The 17,531-nt window shown below is 48.4% G+C and overlaps 1 protein-coding gene across 1 annotated transcript in view; it reads right to left on the bottom strand.

Moving 5' to 3' along the window:
- The window catches only part of CACNA1B (calcium voltage-gated channel subunit alpha1 B), a 189,873-nt gene that overhangs the window by 30,310 nt on the left and 142,032 nt on the right, over nt 1-17,531 (bottom strand). Inside the window, exons 27-34 of the mRNA XM_047093796.1 lie at nt 15,821-15,958; nt 14,839-15,040; nt 14,441-14,605; nt 14,029-14,139; nt 13,528-13,611; nt 4,662-4,667; nt 846-962; nt 384-449 (exon numbers count right to left, since the gene is read on the bottom strand). Coding sequence (XP_046949752.1) covers nt 384-449; nt 846-962; nt 4,662-4,667; nt 13,528-13,611; nt 14,029-14,139; nt 14,441-14,605; nt 14,839-15,040; nt 15,821-15,958 — 889 coding nt within the window. The remainder of the gene's footprint in view (nt 1-383; nt 450-845; nt 963-4,661; nt 4,668-13,527; nt 13,612-14,028; nt 14,140-14,440; nt 14,606-14,838; nt 15,041-15,820; nt 15,959-17,531) is intronic.

A 17,531-nucleotide genomic window follows, 5' to 3' on the forward strand; every position in this document is an offset into this window, starting at 1 on the left:
CCAGCTGCTGCTCTGCAGGCCACTCAGCACCAGGAAGATGTGCCAATGCTCCACTACCACGGGGGTCCAGCACCCAATCAAACCTGCCCATCAATGGCTCAGTGGGGTTCCGCTCAGGAGCACAGCAGTGCATCTTCCCACAGCTACTACCCCCACTCTGGGCAACAGACCCAACCTCTTGGTGCCCAACCTCTGTGTCCTTTATTGATAGAACAGTCCTTCTGAGAATTAAGTTCATGAAGTGCTTAGACTAATACCTGGCTCGCAGAAATCATCACTAAGTGTCAATTTGTCATTGTTATCATTTGATGACTGTGATGAGTGCCCTTCTGCTCCAGGGCACAGGAACCCCTCGTGCACCCCATCCTGGCAGGCACACCCACCTGCATGCCAATGATGGCATAGATGAAGAAAAGCATGGCGATGAGCAGACACACGTAAGGCAGGGCCTGTGGAGACACGCAGGAAACGGAGCAGCTCCAGGGAGGGCCCAACGGCCACCTTGCTTGGGCCTCGTCTGCGGAGTGGATGGTGGCCGGGTCTCTGGAGCCACTCAGACCTCAGCTACCACAGATCCACCCCCACTGACCATGAAGCCCCTCTACCAGGCGACCACCTCAGTTTCTTCATCTATAATCGGTCATAAAGCTTATCTCAGAGTCAGTGAGCATTATCAAGATACTCTCTGGATAACTTAAAATGTATTTATAAACTACCATAGGAAAATAGGTGCCGACAAGGAGCCTCCAAGAGGGGGGCTGCTCTGGTGGCAAGAGAGGGGGTGGCCACACCACTGTGCATGACAAAGGGAAGGGTCAGGGCACTTGGCCGTGCCTGGGCTTCACCTTGAAGGACTGGACGAAGGTCCACAGCAGGATGCGGATGGTGTAGCCTTGGCGGAGCAGCTTGATGAGCCGGGCAGCACGGAAGAGGCGTAGGAAGCTGAGGTTGATGAAGTTGTTCTGCAGGGAAGAGAGGCTGTTCTCTAACCTGCGGAAACCAGCTTCCTGCAAGCGCAGGCACGTTGGTCCCCACCCACCTCTCCCTGACTTGCTGTGGTCTGAAGAAAAGTGGATACAGAGAGAGGCTGAACAAAAAGTCACTGCTCTACAGTATAAGCAGCAATTGGCCACCGGAAAACCTTCCAGAAGTAAAGCTTGTCGTTGCACATCACTTCTCATGCAGCAAATCAAAGAAACCCCACCACTCTAGGCTCCCCTGGACCCGACAAGGAGGGACAGAGAGAAAAGTTCTCAGAAGTAGCTCCTTGCTGCCAGATGGAACCAGGAGACCAACTGTGGCTGGGCCTCTAACACCGACCACCTCTTGCAGGACACAGCCGAGCCGTCTGAGCGTTGGGTGGAACTGCTTCTCCGCTGAGAGCCTCTGAAGGGCCCCACCCCAGGCTTGGTGGCAGGGCCCTTCCCTTCTCCACACAGTCAGTGAAGCCCCGGGACCTGGCAGAGGGGCAAGCACTCCCCCTGGGGCTGCTCTGGGCACCTACAGACAAGTCACCACAGGAGGCGTGTCGGTGACTCTGCTCACACCACGGAAGCCACTTACAAAATCCACAAATGGTCTCAGCTCCAGAGATCCCAGGGTAACTAGCACTGCTCCCTCATCCAAGGGGTTCAAAATCAAGCGCAAAAAGAAACAGTTTTATCTCTGGACTCCACAGATTACCTGGGAGTGAGGCTTCCGCCCTGGCCCAGGGGCACCTCGAATTACTGGCACCTCCCTTTCAGGGAGCACGGCTCTGGGTGGTATCCACGAGATGGGGGTGCTTGTAGACCCAGGCCGCTTCCCACCCTCTGTCTGCTTAGAAAACAGGTGCCCACCCACAGCCTGAGAGCAGCTTCCTGCCACTTGAGTGTTCTAACATATGCAAGCAGCTCAGGCTTAGACACATCGTATCACCAGATTCAGTGGTCAAATGAAGAGAAAAGAGAACACAGCATGTTGAATGAGAGCAGCAGCAGAGGAGCACGTGCAGGAGGCACTGGGAGCCTGGGGAGAGCTGGGTGCCCTCCCTCCAGGACTGCGGTGCCCTCCCTCCAGGACTGCCCATCTGGTCTTGGCTGGGATGAGGCATTCAGTGGAGGGACCAGTCTCTCTCTTACTTCTGTGAACGGCGGCCCCAACCCAGCCCTTGTCTGCTCCTTTGGTTTCCACCAGGGCGGCTGGAGACTCTGGACTGCCTCTGCTGGAGGGCTGGATATGGGAGTCATGGGGTGGGAGGTCTGGCAGTCGCAGGAGGTGCCAACTGTGGTCCAGATCAGCAAGAAGGCAGAAGGGGACGGCAGGGTGTGACCCTGGAGTGTACACAAGTTTTTTGCCTACAGCTCCCTCACCTGCTGTGCTGGGGAGAGAGAATTTCAGTGGTACAGGATGGCTGAGAAGCACCCACACTCACTCCATGGGCCCCAGGACTCTCAAATGAGGCAGCACCTCAGGAGGACGGGCACAAGGATGGGAGGGGGACTCTGTCTACAGTGCCAGGAAATCCTTTGTACAAGACAATAAATCAGAGGAAGGGGAGGGGGCTTCCAAGTGCCTGTGCCAAGTGCCTGGCCTCTCCTAAGGTCTCTACTTTGAAACCGTCTGCTCAGTTGGGTCTGGAGAGGCCAAGACTTATAACACAGTCAGCATCTTCCCGGCCCAAAGCACTCTACTCAGGCCACGGGCATAGACCAGAAGATTTCCTGAAGATACTGGGAAAAATATAGGCTTCTGGGTGAGAAAGAAGGGTTGGAAGACAAACAAGGCAGGGAAAGGCATTATTCACCCAAATTACTTAATGCACAAATGCAACATTCAACAAGTCACTGACTATATTTTGTTGAGACTCAAGTTCCCACCCCACCCCCTCCCAGACTCCTTTTCTCAGGGCTTCAGTGGGCACCCAGGAGAGGGGTGGGGATGGCAACAGACAGACAGCCCTGAGAGCCATGAGGACGGATGGTGACAGCAGCCACAGACACTCCAAGCGCAGCGTGGCAGGCTGAGCACACTGTGGCTGCACCCGGGGTGGGAGCTGCCAGGAACCACCATGCGGACTGCATGCAGGAGGGCGGGGCAGCAAGCACACGGCAGCCTCCCCGTGGCTGTGCATAGTCACCTCTGGCCCCAGCCAACCCTTTGGAGGTGGACACAGCCTGCCTTATCCTACCAGAGTCCATGGTTTCTGTCACACCAGGGACAACCTACTACTTTACCTACTGTTTCCTTACTCTGCCTCTACATCACAAAGGGTCTAGAGCACCCCAAAGATGCATCACCACATCCCTTCACGTGGTAGCTGATCATCTTGAGGGTATACTGTTCCTAGCTCCTTGGAGTCCCTGCTTCCTCACTCACAAGACAGAGACATTAGGACATCGTGCCCAGACAGTGAGGAATCACTGAGGAAAGGGACTTAAAAGTGCGCCAGGCATTGTGAAACATGCCCCCCACAAAGGGTTATTAACTGGCCCCAGGCCCAGACTGGCATCCCCTGCACCCACCGTCAAGCCTCGAGTCAGGGTGCAGGTGAGCTGGGGGCCACACTCCACGCTGGCGCTGAGGCCCAGCTAGTGTGGAACAAACTGCTCCCCTCCTTGCTTCTCACGTGACGATGATGGAGAAAAGAAAGGAAAGCCCTGCGTATCCAGCATGTCAGGTGAGGCGTGCACTCCGAACGAAGAGGGGGAGTACAAAGGGGGTGCTCTTCCCGCACAGACAGGGCAGGGCTGTGAACGGGCCTGAGTGGGTCGAAGCCCATGCAGAACACACTGCTTGGGATTTCTGTGGCAGCTAATGACGTTTTCTCAAAACTCAAGCTTTTCCGCTCCAATTGTGAAATACTTTATCACCAACACTGACTTTCTGTAATAGGAATTTCAAATATTTGCTATTTTATGTGAATTTCCAGTCACAGCCTCTGTTCCTGGTAACCGCTCTCCTCTCAAACATCCCTAAAGGCCTGGGAGAAAGCCCCAGTTCACGCCGCCTGCACTCCACACAAGCTCTCTGACCAAGGGCACACACTGACAAGGATCAGTGATGCCTGCAGCACAAGCCCTGTGTCCCACTGTCTCCTGGGGCAGACCCCCCTCTTCCTACTCGGTCAGGCCTTATACAACCCCTGCTGAATCATGTAGACAGAATCTCAAATCCCCGCCAGCCCTGAGCCCCGGGGAGGATTCCCTATAAAAGGGCAGGTCTGGGAAGAACGCTCTAGGAGACATCATCAGAGGCCACTGGGGAGAACCGACCTTGTCTGTTTGCATGATGGGGACAGATAGAAGGGAGATGTTGCAAGAGAAACCATGGACTCTACAGGATCAGGTCCAAACTCATGTCCTACTAAACCCCTCCAATTTTGAGCGAATCCCAACAGGAAAAACTGACTGGCCACTTACCCGCCTCACTCAAGAAGACCCTACCTCCTCTCTAGACCCAAAGCCAGTTCCTGAAATCAAATGGCTCCCGGGAGGGTCTTCAGAAGGCCCTGTTGGACCCCCAGAACTGAGGAGAAGAGGCCAGAGGGAATGGGTACCGCCAGACTCTGACCACACACCTCAGGAAGGCAGTGGCTAGGGGTCACAGGAAATGGAAGAAAGAGCAGGAGCACAGCAAGCAAAGCAAGGATTTTAAGAACCGTTTAAAGTCACGAAACCAACCGTTTCCTATATGTGATGTTTTCATGGATGGATATTTGCGTATTATTTACAAATTGGGATGTTTGAGCAGCAGGTGCGCAACATACAGACGGAGACATGGTTTTCGCATTGTATGTTGGTTGGATGGCGTGAGTCAGCAGGTAGGTTAAGGTAAATCAAGAACAAAAACAGAAAACAAAAGAGAAAATGAGTCATCAACACAAGCAAAAACTTAAACTTTGAATACTTAACTGGAAAATTTTAGGATTTTAGTAAACTTTGCATATTCTGCTTAAAATGCATCAAATCAAAACATATTTTTGAAATCTGTAAGTTATGCAGACAGGGTGGCATTCATTTGCATTCCTGTTTGTAATGCAAATCCAAAGATGACTCACAGACACTTATTTTTTTTATTTCCAGGCAAAGAAATCAATGTCAGTTTTATGCTTGCTTGGGAACGCTCTCTACATAACCCTGGTTAAGACTATTGCTCTGTTTTGATTGTTAACTTGGTGGTGGGAACTGACACTCATATTTTTGCCTAAGGAAAAAAAAGTACATTCACAAAGTAACATATGAAGTGACTACAGATGAAAAAATAAATAAAGACACCACTAATCCACACGACGGCTTCCTTTCATCTTTTCTCCTCTAGGCAGGACAGGGTGATGGACTGAGCTCTGAGAGTGCTAGTGGTCAGGGCACAGTGGAGCTCCCAAGCCAAGTGGCTTCTCGGCCCTACCCCCAGCCCTGCTGGGCATCAGAGGCTGCTGGGAGCGGCCATGGTGGGCTTACTTGAAGTAAGAGACTGGGCTACTCCGGCCACCTGCACTGCAGAAGGCCTCTGCCTCGTGTGTGGGCCTCTTCTGAGGGGGAGGCTCCCCTAGAAGGCATCGTGCTCTCTGCACGACTGGCACGCCCCACCCTTGATGCCCTCTCATCAGTCTGCCCTCTCTGGCAAGGACGCATACACATGAAGAAACCCCCAGAGCTGTGTCCTGGGAGCTCAATGTTTGCACCCCTTTATCCGGGAAACAAAGATACGCGTGTCCAAGGAGGAGGCCTGCAGGGATCAGCAGCCAGCTTGCTCCTCCCAGACACCACAATAGTACAAACTATTTCTGGATGAGAAACACTTGGGCAATGTCTCGGCACCGACAGTTGGTGGCACATAAGAACCTCCGTTTTTGTGTTGAATGAGAACCCTTGGACTTTTGCCCAGATTATTTGGATTATTAATTTTTGAAAGCCGTGAAGCATGCCACATAAACAAAAGAATATGTAGAAATGTGTGTAGACGCATTTTAAAGAAAAATGATAAAAAATAAAAAAACCATATATCCTTCACCCAGCTTAAAAAAACAAGAATGTCACCATTACCTTTGAGGTCCATCCTGTCTCCCTTTCTCCTGCCTGGACACAGTAGCTGCCCTTAATTCTTGTTACTAAGTGCTTCTCTTTACTGTCTTACCACAAACTCTTAAAATGCATTTTACTTGACTGTTCTTAACCTTTGTAAAACGGGACGATACTGTGCGCAGCCTTTTTGGACTTGGACAAACTTTTAAGCCATGGTGAGCCAACCCGGTTTGTGAGAAGCACCTCTCTGGACATGGAGGTCACCCTCATACTCACAGTGTGCGTGGGCTTCCCTATGTTATTGTATCGTGACAATTGGCGCATTCTGCTGCTACTGAAAACAACACTGCCACAAACGTGTGTGACAGTGGCCCCAGGTCACCAGCCCAGATGCGCTCTGGCATATGTCCCCAAGAGAGAAGGTGCTGAGCTGCATGCATATGTTCAACTTTCTAGGGACTGCCACACCTTTCCAAAGAGGTTGCCCAACAGACACCCCCGCAGTACTGTGCAGGTTCTGGATGTCCCACTTCCTTGCTAACCGTTGGCATGGTCAGAATTCCTGTTTGACAAACCAGAGGGTATGAAATGATACCTCAATATCATTTCACTTTACATTTCTTTGATCACAAGTAAGCTTGAGCACCTTTTCCTGTGTTTATTGGCCATTTCTGTTTTTTTTTTCTTAAAGATTTTTTATGTTTATTTATTTTTGAGAGAGAGAGAGAGAGGAGAGACAGAGCTTAAGCAGGAGAGGGGCAGAGAGAGAGAGGGAGACACAGAACCTAAAGCAGGCTCCAGGCTCTGAGCTGCCGGCACAGAGCCCAACGCAGGGCTTGAACTCTCAGACCACGAGATCGTGACATGAGCTAAAGTTGGACGCTTAACTGACTGAGCCACCCAGGTACCCCTGGCCATTTCTGTTTCTTATTAAAATACCTTCAGCTCATTTTTAAATGTGGTCACTTTTGTTTTTCTTACTGATCACAGAAAAGCCTTGCAGAGTCTGGACACTAACCTTTGCTAGTGGTTTGGAAAACTTCTCTGTCCTCCAGCTATGCCTTTGTCACTACGTGTTGGCACATCGCAGACCTCAATAGCTCATTCTTTTCTCTCCTTTACTGACCTCATTCAGTCTCATGGATCTGATACCATCTTATACGCTCATGATTCCCAATCTTACGCCACTGGCATGAATCTCTCCTCCAAACTCCAGGCCCATCTGTCCAACTACCTTTTGGACAATTCCTTTGAGAAGGCCACCAGGCAACTCAAATCTAACATGCACAAATTGCATCCTGACTGTCCACAACAAACCTGTTCCACCCACATTCTTTTCCATTCTCATTAATGACAACCCATTTTCCAAGTGCTTAGACTTTGATGTCATTCTTGCCTCAACTGTCACACCCACATTTGGTCCATCTACAGCTCTCCCGGAAAATACGTCCAGAATGACAGTCTCTCGCCTTAGCCCAAACACCCAGTCCCTCTGCTGGGCTCTCTGCAGTGATGCTCATGGCACTCATCCCCACAGGGCCGATACTCAGTTGTCAGCATCTACATCTATTTTTCCTGAGAATTCTCCCCCTCCTGCCACCAGCCTTCAACCAGTGGCAGACAGCACTTGGTGAAAAATACCCCAGTCACTTGCACTTGCTGGGGTAACTAAGGCTTAGAGCTCCCCATTAGGACCCACAATGCTAACTGACTTCATAGCACCTTGTATTGGATGCCTCCCTTCCCTGGCCCACTCCATCACTCCCCTGGAATTCCTGGGGATCACCTGTCTTGGGGTCCACCTGGGATAGCCCAAACGAAGACAGCCCTAAGTTGTCTAGCTGCTTCTGCTTGTGCCCTGCACTGTGTCCTCAACAGAGCAGCCAGAGGTCTGGCCTAAAAAGCCAAATCATGTCACTCCTCTTCACAAAACCCTCCAAATCCTCCTACTCACTCATAACATAAACCAAAATTTACTCCAGCTGCAAGGTCTTCCCTGCCCCCCATCTCCTCTGTCCACACTGCTGCTGTGGCAGTGTGCCCATGTCCTCCCTTGTGAGTGCAGGCATAGGGTGGGTGCAGGGCTTGGTGTTGCTCCCCGACGTCCCCTGCTCAGCTTCCTCACAAACCCAGACATCTTTGCTTGGAAGTCATCATCTCAGTGACATCTTGTCTGGACACATAGCCATCAAAGCCTGGAACCACCCCCACCCCTGCCATGTCTCATACCCCTTCTCTGCTGTGCCTTCTCCCAGGGCCTATCGTGGTCGAAAACCCATGTCTTTCTCAATGGAACGAAACTCCAGAAGAGCAGAGATTTTCATCTTTTGTCCCTGCACTTAGAATACTTCTTAGCACATGACAGGCAGTGCATAAATATTTATAACGGATAAATGAAGGAATGTGATGCAAACAACCCCTCCCTGTTAATGGACTGTCCTTTCTTCTTTGGATAAACAGAAACTTTTTATTTTATAGAAAAATTTTTCCAGTTATGGCTGGTGCTTCGTATATTTTGCTTATGCAAACAGTCCCTATCCCAAGGTCTTAAAGATAATCTCCTGTATTTTCTTCTAAGAGTTTTAAAGTTTTCCCTGTTATATTTAAGTATTTTCATCCATTTGAAATAGATTTTTCTTTTTTGTAAATGGTGTGAAGATTCAATTTCTGGTTTTCCTGATATGGGTAGTCATTATACCCACATCAATTATTGAACTGTCTCCCCATTAAGTAACAGGGTCATACATCAAGTTTTCATACACGAGTGATTTTGACTCTAAACTCTTGATTCTGTCCATTGGCTTATTTACTATCCCTGTGTCAGCTCCATATTCTTAATGTTCTCGCTTTATAATAAGTCTTATCATTGATGGGAACTGTCCCCCCACCCCACAGCTGCAGCAGCACCTTCTGCTTCTTACATATCTTGAGTATTTGGGTGCCTTTGCTCTCTCTGATGAGTTTTATAAGCAAGTTGTCAATTTCCAAAACACACAAACAAAAAAAATCAGTGGTATTTGTATTGAAATTACATTGAACCTACATATCAATCTGGACAAAATTATCTCTGAGATTGACACTAATTATTTACTGTGCAATAGAACACCATCTACTTAAGTCTTCTTTACTATCTTTCACTGAGGTCTTTTCCATACATAGACCTTGCGTATGTATACTGTTAGGTTTACTGTCAGGACTGCTAATGCTGTAATGGCATGCAGTCAACTACTCACTCAGGTAATCTACTCAGCAACCATCCTAAACACTCTTTATCAGTGTTACATTTTTCCAGATTTCATCAATAGCTAATAATGTTATCTAGGAATAATGACAGTTTTGCCTATTCCTGTTCTAATACTTAGACATTTTATTTATTTTTCTTGTCTTATTCATTCAACAAGTGTCTACTGAATACCTAAAGTGTCAGACACTATTCTAAGTCCTAGAATATGGCAGTGAACCAAATAGGCAAAAACCTCTGTCTTCGTGGGGCTAACATTCAATTTATTTAACTGACCAGGACCTGAAGTTCAATGTTGAAAAGAAGTAGTGCTTACAAATATCATTGCCCTTCTCTGATTTTAAAGGGAATTGTTTCCAAATTTAACCATTATATGATGTTTGCATAGGATTTTTTGGTAAATTCTCTTCATCAAGTCAGTAATTCCTAGATTACCAATAATTTCTATTATGAATACAATTTGAGTTTTACCGTACATCTTCTCTGGAGCCAAGACAGAATCACATTAACAGTGTCCTTTGATCTGTTAATGTAAATTAGACTTTCTGATGTGTCTGTATCTACATTAATGAGTGTGGATTATGATCTTCCCATATTATACTCAATTAAAAAGTTTTAGTATCAAGATTATACTAGTCTCATACAAATAGGAAATGTTCACTCTTTTTCTATTCACTGGAAGAATTTGTTTAGGATTGGAATAATCTTTCCTTATATTTTAGGTGGAAACCTAACACATAAGACTACTATAATCAGTGGTATGAGCCACGTCAGGACATGGATCCCAAGGTAAAAGACAAATCAGTTATCACACCTCACACTTCCTACTTCTCATAGGCTTCCTTGGGTTTCAGAGATGGCATTTACCACAAAGGAAATACTGCTGTGACCTATTTATCAGGTGACACAAAGCTGCCAGCTTTGAGAGATTTCAGAGCAAGAGAGGGGTCTCTAGCAGATCCATGCTGCAGTACCAGGAGCACTATACCTTGGGCCATAAAATGCAACAGATTCCACAGTGCTGGGGTATCTGTGGTAGATAAAGACACTGTGTGGAGTCGCTGGAAAGCCTACATAGAAAAGCCAATGCAAAGACCTAGGATTCTGGAACAAGGCCATGTCATCTGCTACAGACATCACCAATGAGAGGGCTACTCCTGGATACTGGGCCCTGGGTGGAGACTGCATCTGACCATGAAACAACAGTGCCTATGGTACCAAAGCTTCTCCTTATGAGTATATGTAGCAGGCCCGTCATCAATCCTGCATATGACAGAAGTGCTGCATCCAGGGCCGAACCCAAGCATGTCTAGAAGACACAGTCATATGACAGGTGGCCCAGTGCCTCAGATGTCTCACCTTTGCTGCAACTCTGTCTTCCTGAGCTCACCCTGACCCCAGTGAATCATGGGATGATCACTATAGCCAACCTGATTTATGGAGCAGTTGGCTCAATAAATTGGTACAGCCTCAGTAGAGTCCCACACAGAGACAACCTTAAAGGCAGTGGTGAAGCAGAGCTCTGGGTGGTGCTCTGGGTACCTCATCAGCCATGGTGTCTATGGAGAAAGAAGTTGCCTGTGGTATGGACTACAGGACCTCTGGCAAGAGCTAAAGCCTTGTCAGGACTCCAGAAAGAACAGTTTGGGGAAAGGCTGGATGGGCCTGGGGAATGTACGTGACGTGCAGGTCCTTGTAATACACAACCAGGTCCACCAGAGCATCCACGGCTGTAGGGGCACTAAGAACCAGCTCCTGAGATTGTTTGCCCAACAGGTAACAGCCAGCCTCCATCCTCAACAGCCCCAGTGTTTATACAGTAGATCCATGAATGAAGTGACTGTGGTGGCTGAGATGAAGGCTGTGCCTGAGCCACCCAGCTGGGCTCCCTCTCAACAAAGCTGATCCAGCCATGGCCGCTGCTGAACATCCAGCCCGCTATGAGCAGAAGTCAGCTAGGCCTTTACAGTGTACCACACTTCAGGCTGTCAATCAGCCCCTTGGTACTAAGTTGCTTACATGGGAATCCTTTCACCTGGAAACAGCAGTGATTTATCTCAAGTGGGATCACTCATATCCTGGGTGTGGGTTCGTCTTTGCTGACGGAATACCTTGGCCTACGCTAGTATCAGAGATTCATCAACATGGGATTCCACATAACATCAGCTCAGCATAAGCACAGGAGCTACAAAGGACACATGACTCAGGATCCATATCATATTCAACATCATTCAGGAGATGCTAACCTGATAAAATGTTGAAACAGACTCTTAAAGGCACAGATTAAATGCTGGCTTGGTGCTATATACCTCATGGGGTTGGGATGTTGTCCTTTAAGATGAACTGATGGCCAAGAGGCGGTACTGGGTGCCCAACTGGTAAAACGTCCAGACCCAGGAAGCAAGGGGTAGAATTCGGGGTAGCCCCTCTCAGTATCACTCCAGCTACTGAGGGCAGACTTTGTGCTCCCTCTCCCCAAGTTTAGGTATGGCAAATCTAGAGGTCCTGGCTCAAGGAGTAGGGAAAGCTTCCACTGTGGAACATGCCTTAAGAAAAACAGGCAGAGCATAGTTTCCATACTGGCCAGGGTATTTGATGCTGGTTATTCTTTGTTTTATGTTTGCTTGTTTGTTTGTTTACTTTTTGAGACAGAGAGAACAGGGAAGGGGCAGAGAGAGAGAGAGAGAGAGAGGGAGGGAGGGAGGGAGGGAGAGAGAGAGAGAGAGAGAGAGAGAGAGAGAGAATCCCAAGCAGGCTCCACACACCGCACTGAGCCCAACTCAGGGACTGATCTCACAACTGTGAGATCATCACCTGAGCAGAAATCAAGAGTTAGACACTTACCTGACTGAGCTGCCCAGGTGCCCCATATGCTGGTTATTGAGAAGGGCAGAGCTACCAGTACATAGGGGCAGGAAGAAGTCTATCTGGACATCAGGAGGTTCACTGGGGCCTTTCTAGGTGTTTCTATGACCAGTCTTAACTATGACTGGACTACCACGGCAGCTGGAGCACAAGTATGGCAATCAGGGACTTAGGTTACAGTGGATGACAGTGTGGGCCACCTACCAGGCCAGCAACCAGAGCAGCAGATGGCCACCATTCAGGGGACCTCAAAAGGGTCAGAGGAAGAATGAGTTAATGAACATCAACTTAACTCAGATCAACTCCAGCTGGTTACCAACCCTCTTCTTCCAGAGATGGTGACCAGCACCATCCTGAAGAATGAGTGAAGTAAACCCAGTGTGAGGTGTGTACAAGAGTTGAGCAGAGCCAGGGTGGCACAGCAGACACTTGTTACCACTGAACGGGCACCATGTGGCCCTGTTACCATGGAATCTGACATTCCTGCACCCCCAGCAGGTGCCAGAGCCTGCTTTGCCTGCACACGGGGTATACTCAGAAGAGCCGGAGGTGTCTGACCATTAACACCTCCAGCTGTAGCCCTTAGCTGAGCACTAACAGGTACAGAGGAAGACGTTTGCAGCTCTGAAGTGCGACCACCCCCAGTGAGGGATGAGCCAAATTCACCCCCGACTTGGCTCCAGATACATTTCTGGTCCTCCTTCTCTTACCCATCAGTTCCCCAATCCACTCTCTAATGGTTTTGCCTGGGACTACTTCCTAAGAAATGATTTGTATAAGCACCCCATCTCAGGTGATGCTCCTAGAGAATTCAACATAAGACAGAGATGAGATTTTTTGCCATTTAATTCTAAGAGAAAGCACTGTACTCAAAGAATATTGCTTTATGATTCAGATTCTTTGAAATTTGTTGAGACAAGTTTATATTCTAGCACTTGGTCAGTTTTTACATATAATCCATGCATGTTTAACATGAATGAGATTGTCTAGTTTTATTTATACACACACGTACAAACATGTAAAACAAACCTGGTATTTTAAAATATCCTATATTCTTGTTGATTTTAGTTTATGTAATTTTGGTGCCAAATTGTTAGATTTGTTAGACACACACAGATTTAAAAGACTCTTGTCTTCCTGGTCAGTTGTTACCATGGAGCTCCCAGGTGGCTCTCAGGCCACCAAACTGGAAGACCTTTTGGGAACCACTTTCTTATCCAAGAAAAAGCATTTTTTTCAATCAGTCCTCAGTCCCCAACTCCACCTCTGGAAAGGAGACTCCTTCTTTCCAGGGGCTCCTGGGGAACTCTAGCAAGAGAAGAGGAGCTAACACTTAGGACCTGGAGGCACACTGAGGGAGCACCACCTAGAAGGAAATCACGCTGGGGCCCTCGAGGAGGGACAGGAAATGCTACTTACCGCAATCTCTGTTACTAAAATATCAGTAATACTTCCCAACACAGTGACAAAGTCAAAGACATTCCAGGCATCTCTGAAATAGTTCTAGAGAGAAAAAAGAGCAGTTACTGCTAGTGGCTGGTGAGGGTTTCTGCCAGGCAAGGAGTTGCAAGACGTGGCTCCTAATCAAGAAAGGGGCAAAGGGACAGATGGGCCACCCCAGGTGGGACACCACAGCTGGGTAAGTAAACACCTGTGGGCCTGGGCAGGTGCAGACTGAGAGCTGTGAGTCCAGAGAGGAGGAATCTGGCTCCATCTGTCTCCAGGAACTGAGCTGGGGGCAGAGCTCAGGCAGCTGAGTGCATTAGAGCAGCCCCTTCCTTAGCGCCCCTACAAGGTCACATTTCCTCTGGGGGCTTGGGGGATTCCCAGCTCCATGCTGTAAGTCTCTGCAGGTCTCTCTACAGATGGGGAGCCACAATGCAGACCACCAAGAGGCCAAGAGGGAGTCAAGGCACCTACCAGCACCCCAAAGGCGATGATCTTCAGCACGCATTCCATGGAGAACATGGATGTGAACACAATGTTCAGACATTTCAACATCAGCTCGTATTCATAGGGTGCATTGTAGAACTGCATGGGGAATGAGTGCCATTGGCCATAGGTTCAACTGCCCCAAGACACCCCACCAGGGATCACCCTGACCTTCTGCCAGAGCACTGCATGCAGAGAGAACTGCATGCCTGCCCAGCACACGGACACCCCGTCCTGCTCTCCCCATCTCCTCCTAGGACATTCTCACCAACTCAGCCCATGCGCAACCTATGGCACTGGCTTCCATAGGCATCCCATGCTGACCAGGACATGGTCAAATGTAACTACAGTTCTCTCACACCCAGCGGCCACCCACTGCCCCCGTACTGGGCCCGCACACCTTCATCATCAGCACCACCGTGTTGAGGGCAATCATGGCCATGATGAAGTACTCAAAGGGCGGAGACACAACAAACGTCCACGTCTTGTACTGGAACGACTGCTTGTCCTGGGGCATGTACCGTGTCAGGGGCTTGGCGCTGATGGCAAAGTCAATGCAAGCCCTCTGTGTGGAAAGAAAGGAGCACTGAGAACTTGTCTGGGGAGAACCCCACACTGTAGCACCCACTGCACCCACGCCTGTCTCCTTCATCCTCGCAGGCAGCCCTGACCACCCACACTCAGTCTCTCTCTGTGCTGTACTGGCTTCCAATGGTCCTGCCCATGCTGCCCATCAAGCGAGCCCAGCAGAGTGTCCACTGTACATATGCACAGGGGACAGAAGAGGGAGCCACCCACCTCGTTCTTCTCCAGGCTGCACTCAGACATCACCTTGTCCCCCTGCTCCTGGAAGGTGATGATAATCAAGGCCACAAAGATATTGACGAAGAAGAAGGGGAAGACCACAAAGTAGACCACATAGAAGATGGATAGCTCCATGCGGTACCCGGGGCTTGGGCCCTGCTCCTCATAGGTGGCATCCACAGAGTGTTTCAGGACCCTGTGTCAAGAGCAAACACCAAGAGTCAGGGGGACCCCTGAGTACAGACCCATGGGGAAATCAAGACCTGTATCACAGGTGAGGCTTCCATACCTGAGCCCAGAGATGGCAAGAGAAAAGGAGGCTCAACATGGCAGGCCAAAGCCTGTCCCACCCCACCCCCCAGGACTGCAACCTCCTGGAGGTGGGCTACCTTACTGATGGGGTTTGTACTCAGGACTGTTGGAGAGCCACCAAGGGGAGGTCTCCAGTGCCTAATGTCCTAACCCCAGGAGAGGTGGAGGCCCACGAGTTGTGCCCTGCCCTGCTCACTCCCGGCTCACACCTGCTCATGCCCAGCTCCCCAGCTCATACCCAGCCTCACCTGCCTTTGGAAAGCCCTGGGCCACCTGTCAGAGCATTGATCCCACCTTCTGAGTGGTGGTCCTCCCTGTTATCCAGTGTGGCAACTGAACACATACATCCTTCTGTCTACCCTTAACTGAGGCCAGAGGAGTAGCACAGGGAGATGCTGAATAGCCCCATTCACTTCTGACCTTCAGCTACTCAAAAAGGACTTTCAGGAAATCACTATGCGGTGTGCTTTGGTGTAATCTCCTCCTCTTCCCAGGCCACCCCACTCCTGGAAGGCAGAGCTATGTCTTACCTGGTAGATACAAGAGCCTATGGGGTATTTGCTGAGTGACTAAAACACAAACAGATGCAGAGTATGGGACTCCCTGTCCGAGTTGCCCCTCTTCTCTAGCCTGATCAAACACAATGAACCATATGAACACTCACATGGGCCACCCTTCTCCCGTGGACACTGTGAACAGTGTCAGCAGAGCCCAGAGCACATTGTCATAGTGAAAATCGTATTTCTTCCACTGCCGTGGTTGAGCTTCCACTTCCTCCTTCTCATAATCCAAATACTGACCCCTGGAGATGAGAATGTAGAGGAGGTTAGAGGATAAAGACCAAGGATCCAAATAAACCCATTTGTCTATGGCCAACTGATTTTTGAAAGGGCTGCCCACCCAATGGAGGGAAACACCATCAACAGATGGTGCTGGGACAACTGGGTATCCACTTGCAAAAGAAGGAAGTTGGACCCCTACCTCACTCCATGTCCAAAATCCTACTCAAAAAGGATCAAAGACCTAAAGGTAAGAGCTAACGCTAGAAAACTGTTAGAAGAAAACACAAGGGGGCGTAAGATTTGGGAAGGGATTGCTAGATATGATACCAAAATCAGGAGCAATAAAAGAAAAAAGTAGATAAATTGGACCTCATCAAAATGTAAAGCTTTTGTGCTTGAAAGACATCATCAACACACAGAATGGGACCAAATATTTGAACATCCTCTCTCTGACAGGACCTGAATCTAGAATATATAAAGAACTATTATAATCAATTACAAAAAAGACAAATAACCCAATTAAAAAATGGGTAAAGATCTGAACAGACATTTCTCCGAAGGAGATATACAAATGGCCAATAAGCACATGAAAAGATGTTCAACATGATGAGTCATCAGGGAAATGCAAATGAAAACTGAATTGAGATATCACTTTATACCCACTGGATGGCTATAATTAAATTTTTAAAAAGGAAAATAACAAGTGTTGGCAAGGATATGGAGAAATCAGAACTCTCCCACACTGCTGGTAGGAATATAAAATGGGTCAGTCATACTGGAAGTCTGTCAGTCCCTGAAACTGGTAAACAGATTTACCACATGACCTATCAATTCCACTGCTAAGTATACACTCAAAAGAAATGAGAGGCGCCTGGGTGGCTCAGTCAGTTGAGTGGCAGACGTCGTCTCAGGTCATGATCTCATGTTTTGTGGGTTCGAGCCCCGCATCAGGCTCTATGCTGACAGCTCAGAGCCTGGAGCCTGCTTTGGATTCTGTGTCTCCCTCTCTCTCTGCTCCTCCCCTGCTCACGCTGTGTGTCTCTCTCTCTCAAAAATAAATAAACGTTAAAAGACAAATAAATAAAACATCTGTCCACACAAAAACTTTGTACACATGTTCACAGAAGCATTAATGACAATAGCCAAAAGATGGAAACACCCAAATGTCCATCAACAGATGAATGAATAAATAAAATGCGGCATATCTATCTGCAGAGCGGAATCAGATCCAACCACAAGAGGGAGTGAAGTTCTGACACACACTACAGCACGGGTAACCTCAAAAACATGATGGTAAAGGAAAGAGATGAGACACCAAAGACCACATATTTATGATTCCATTTACATGAAACATCCAGAACACGGAAAACTAAAGAGGAAAAAAATAGACCCATGGTTGCTTAGGGTTGGAGATGGGGCGCTAGTGGGTAGTAAAGGGTACGGGGTTTTTTGTGGGTTTTTTTTTTTTTAACTTACGAAAGTGTTCTAAAATTGACTATGGTGGTGGTTGCAAACATCTGTGAATATACTAAAAGTCACTGAGTTGTTCACTTTCAATGGATGCTTCGTAAGAATTGTTATCTCAGTAAAAAC

This window comes from Lynx rufus, unplaced genomic scaffold (genome assembly GCF_022079265.1).
Source record: "Lynx rufus isolate CCGP_SWC_20201006 ecotype Redwood Valley unplaced genomic scaffold, mLynRuf1.p SCAF_36, whole genome shotgun sequence".
Taxonomy (NCBI): domain Eukaryota; kingdom Metazoa; phylum Chordata; class Mammalia; order Carnivora; family Felidae; genus Lynx; species Lynx rufus.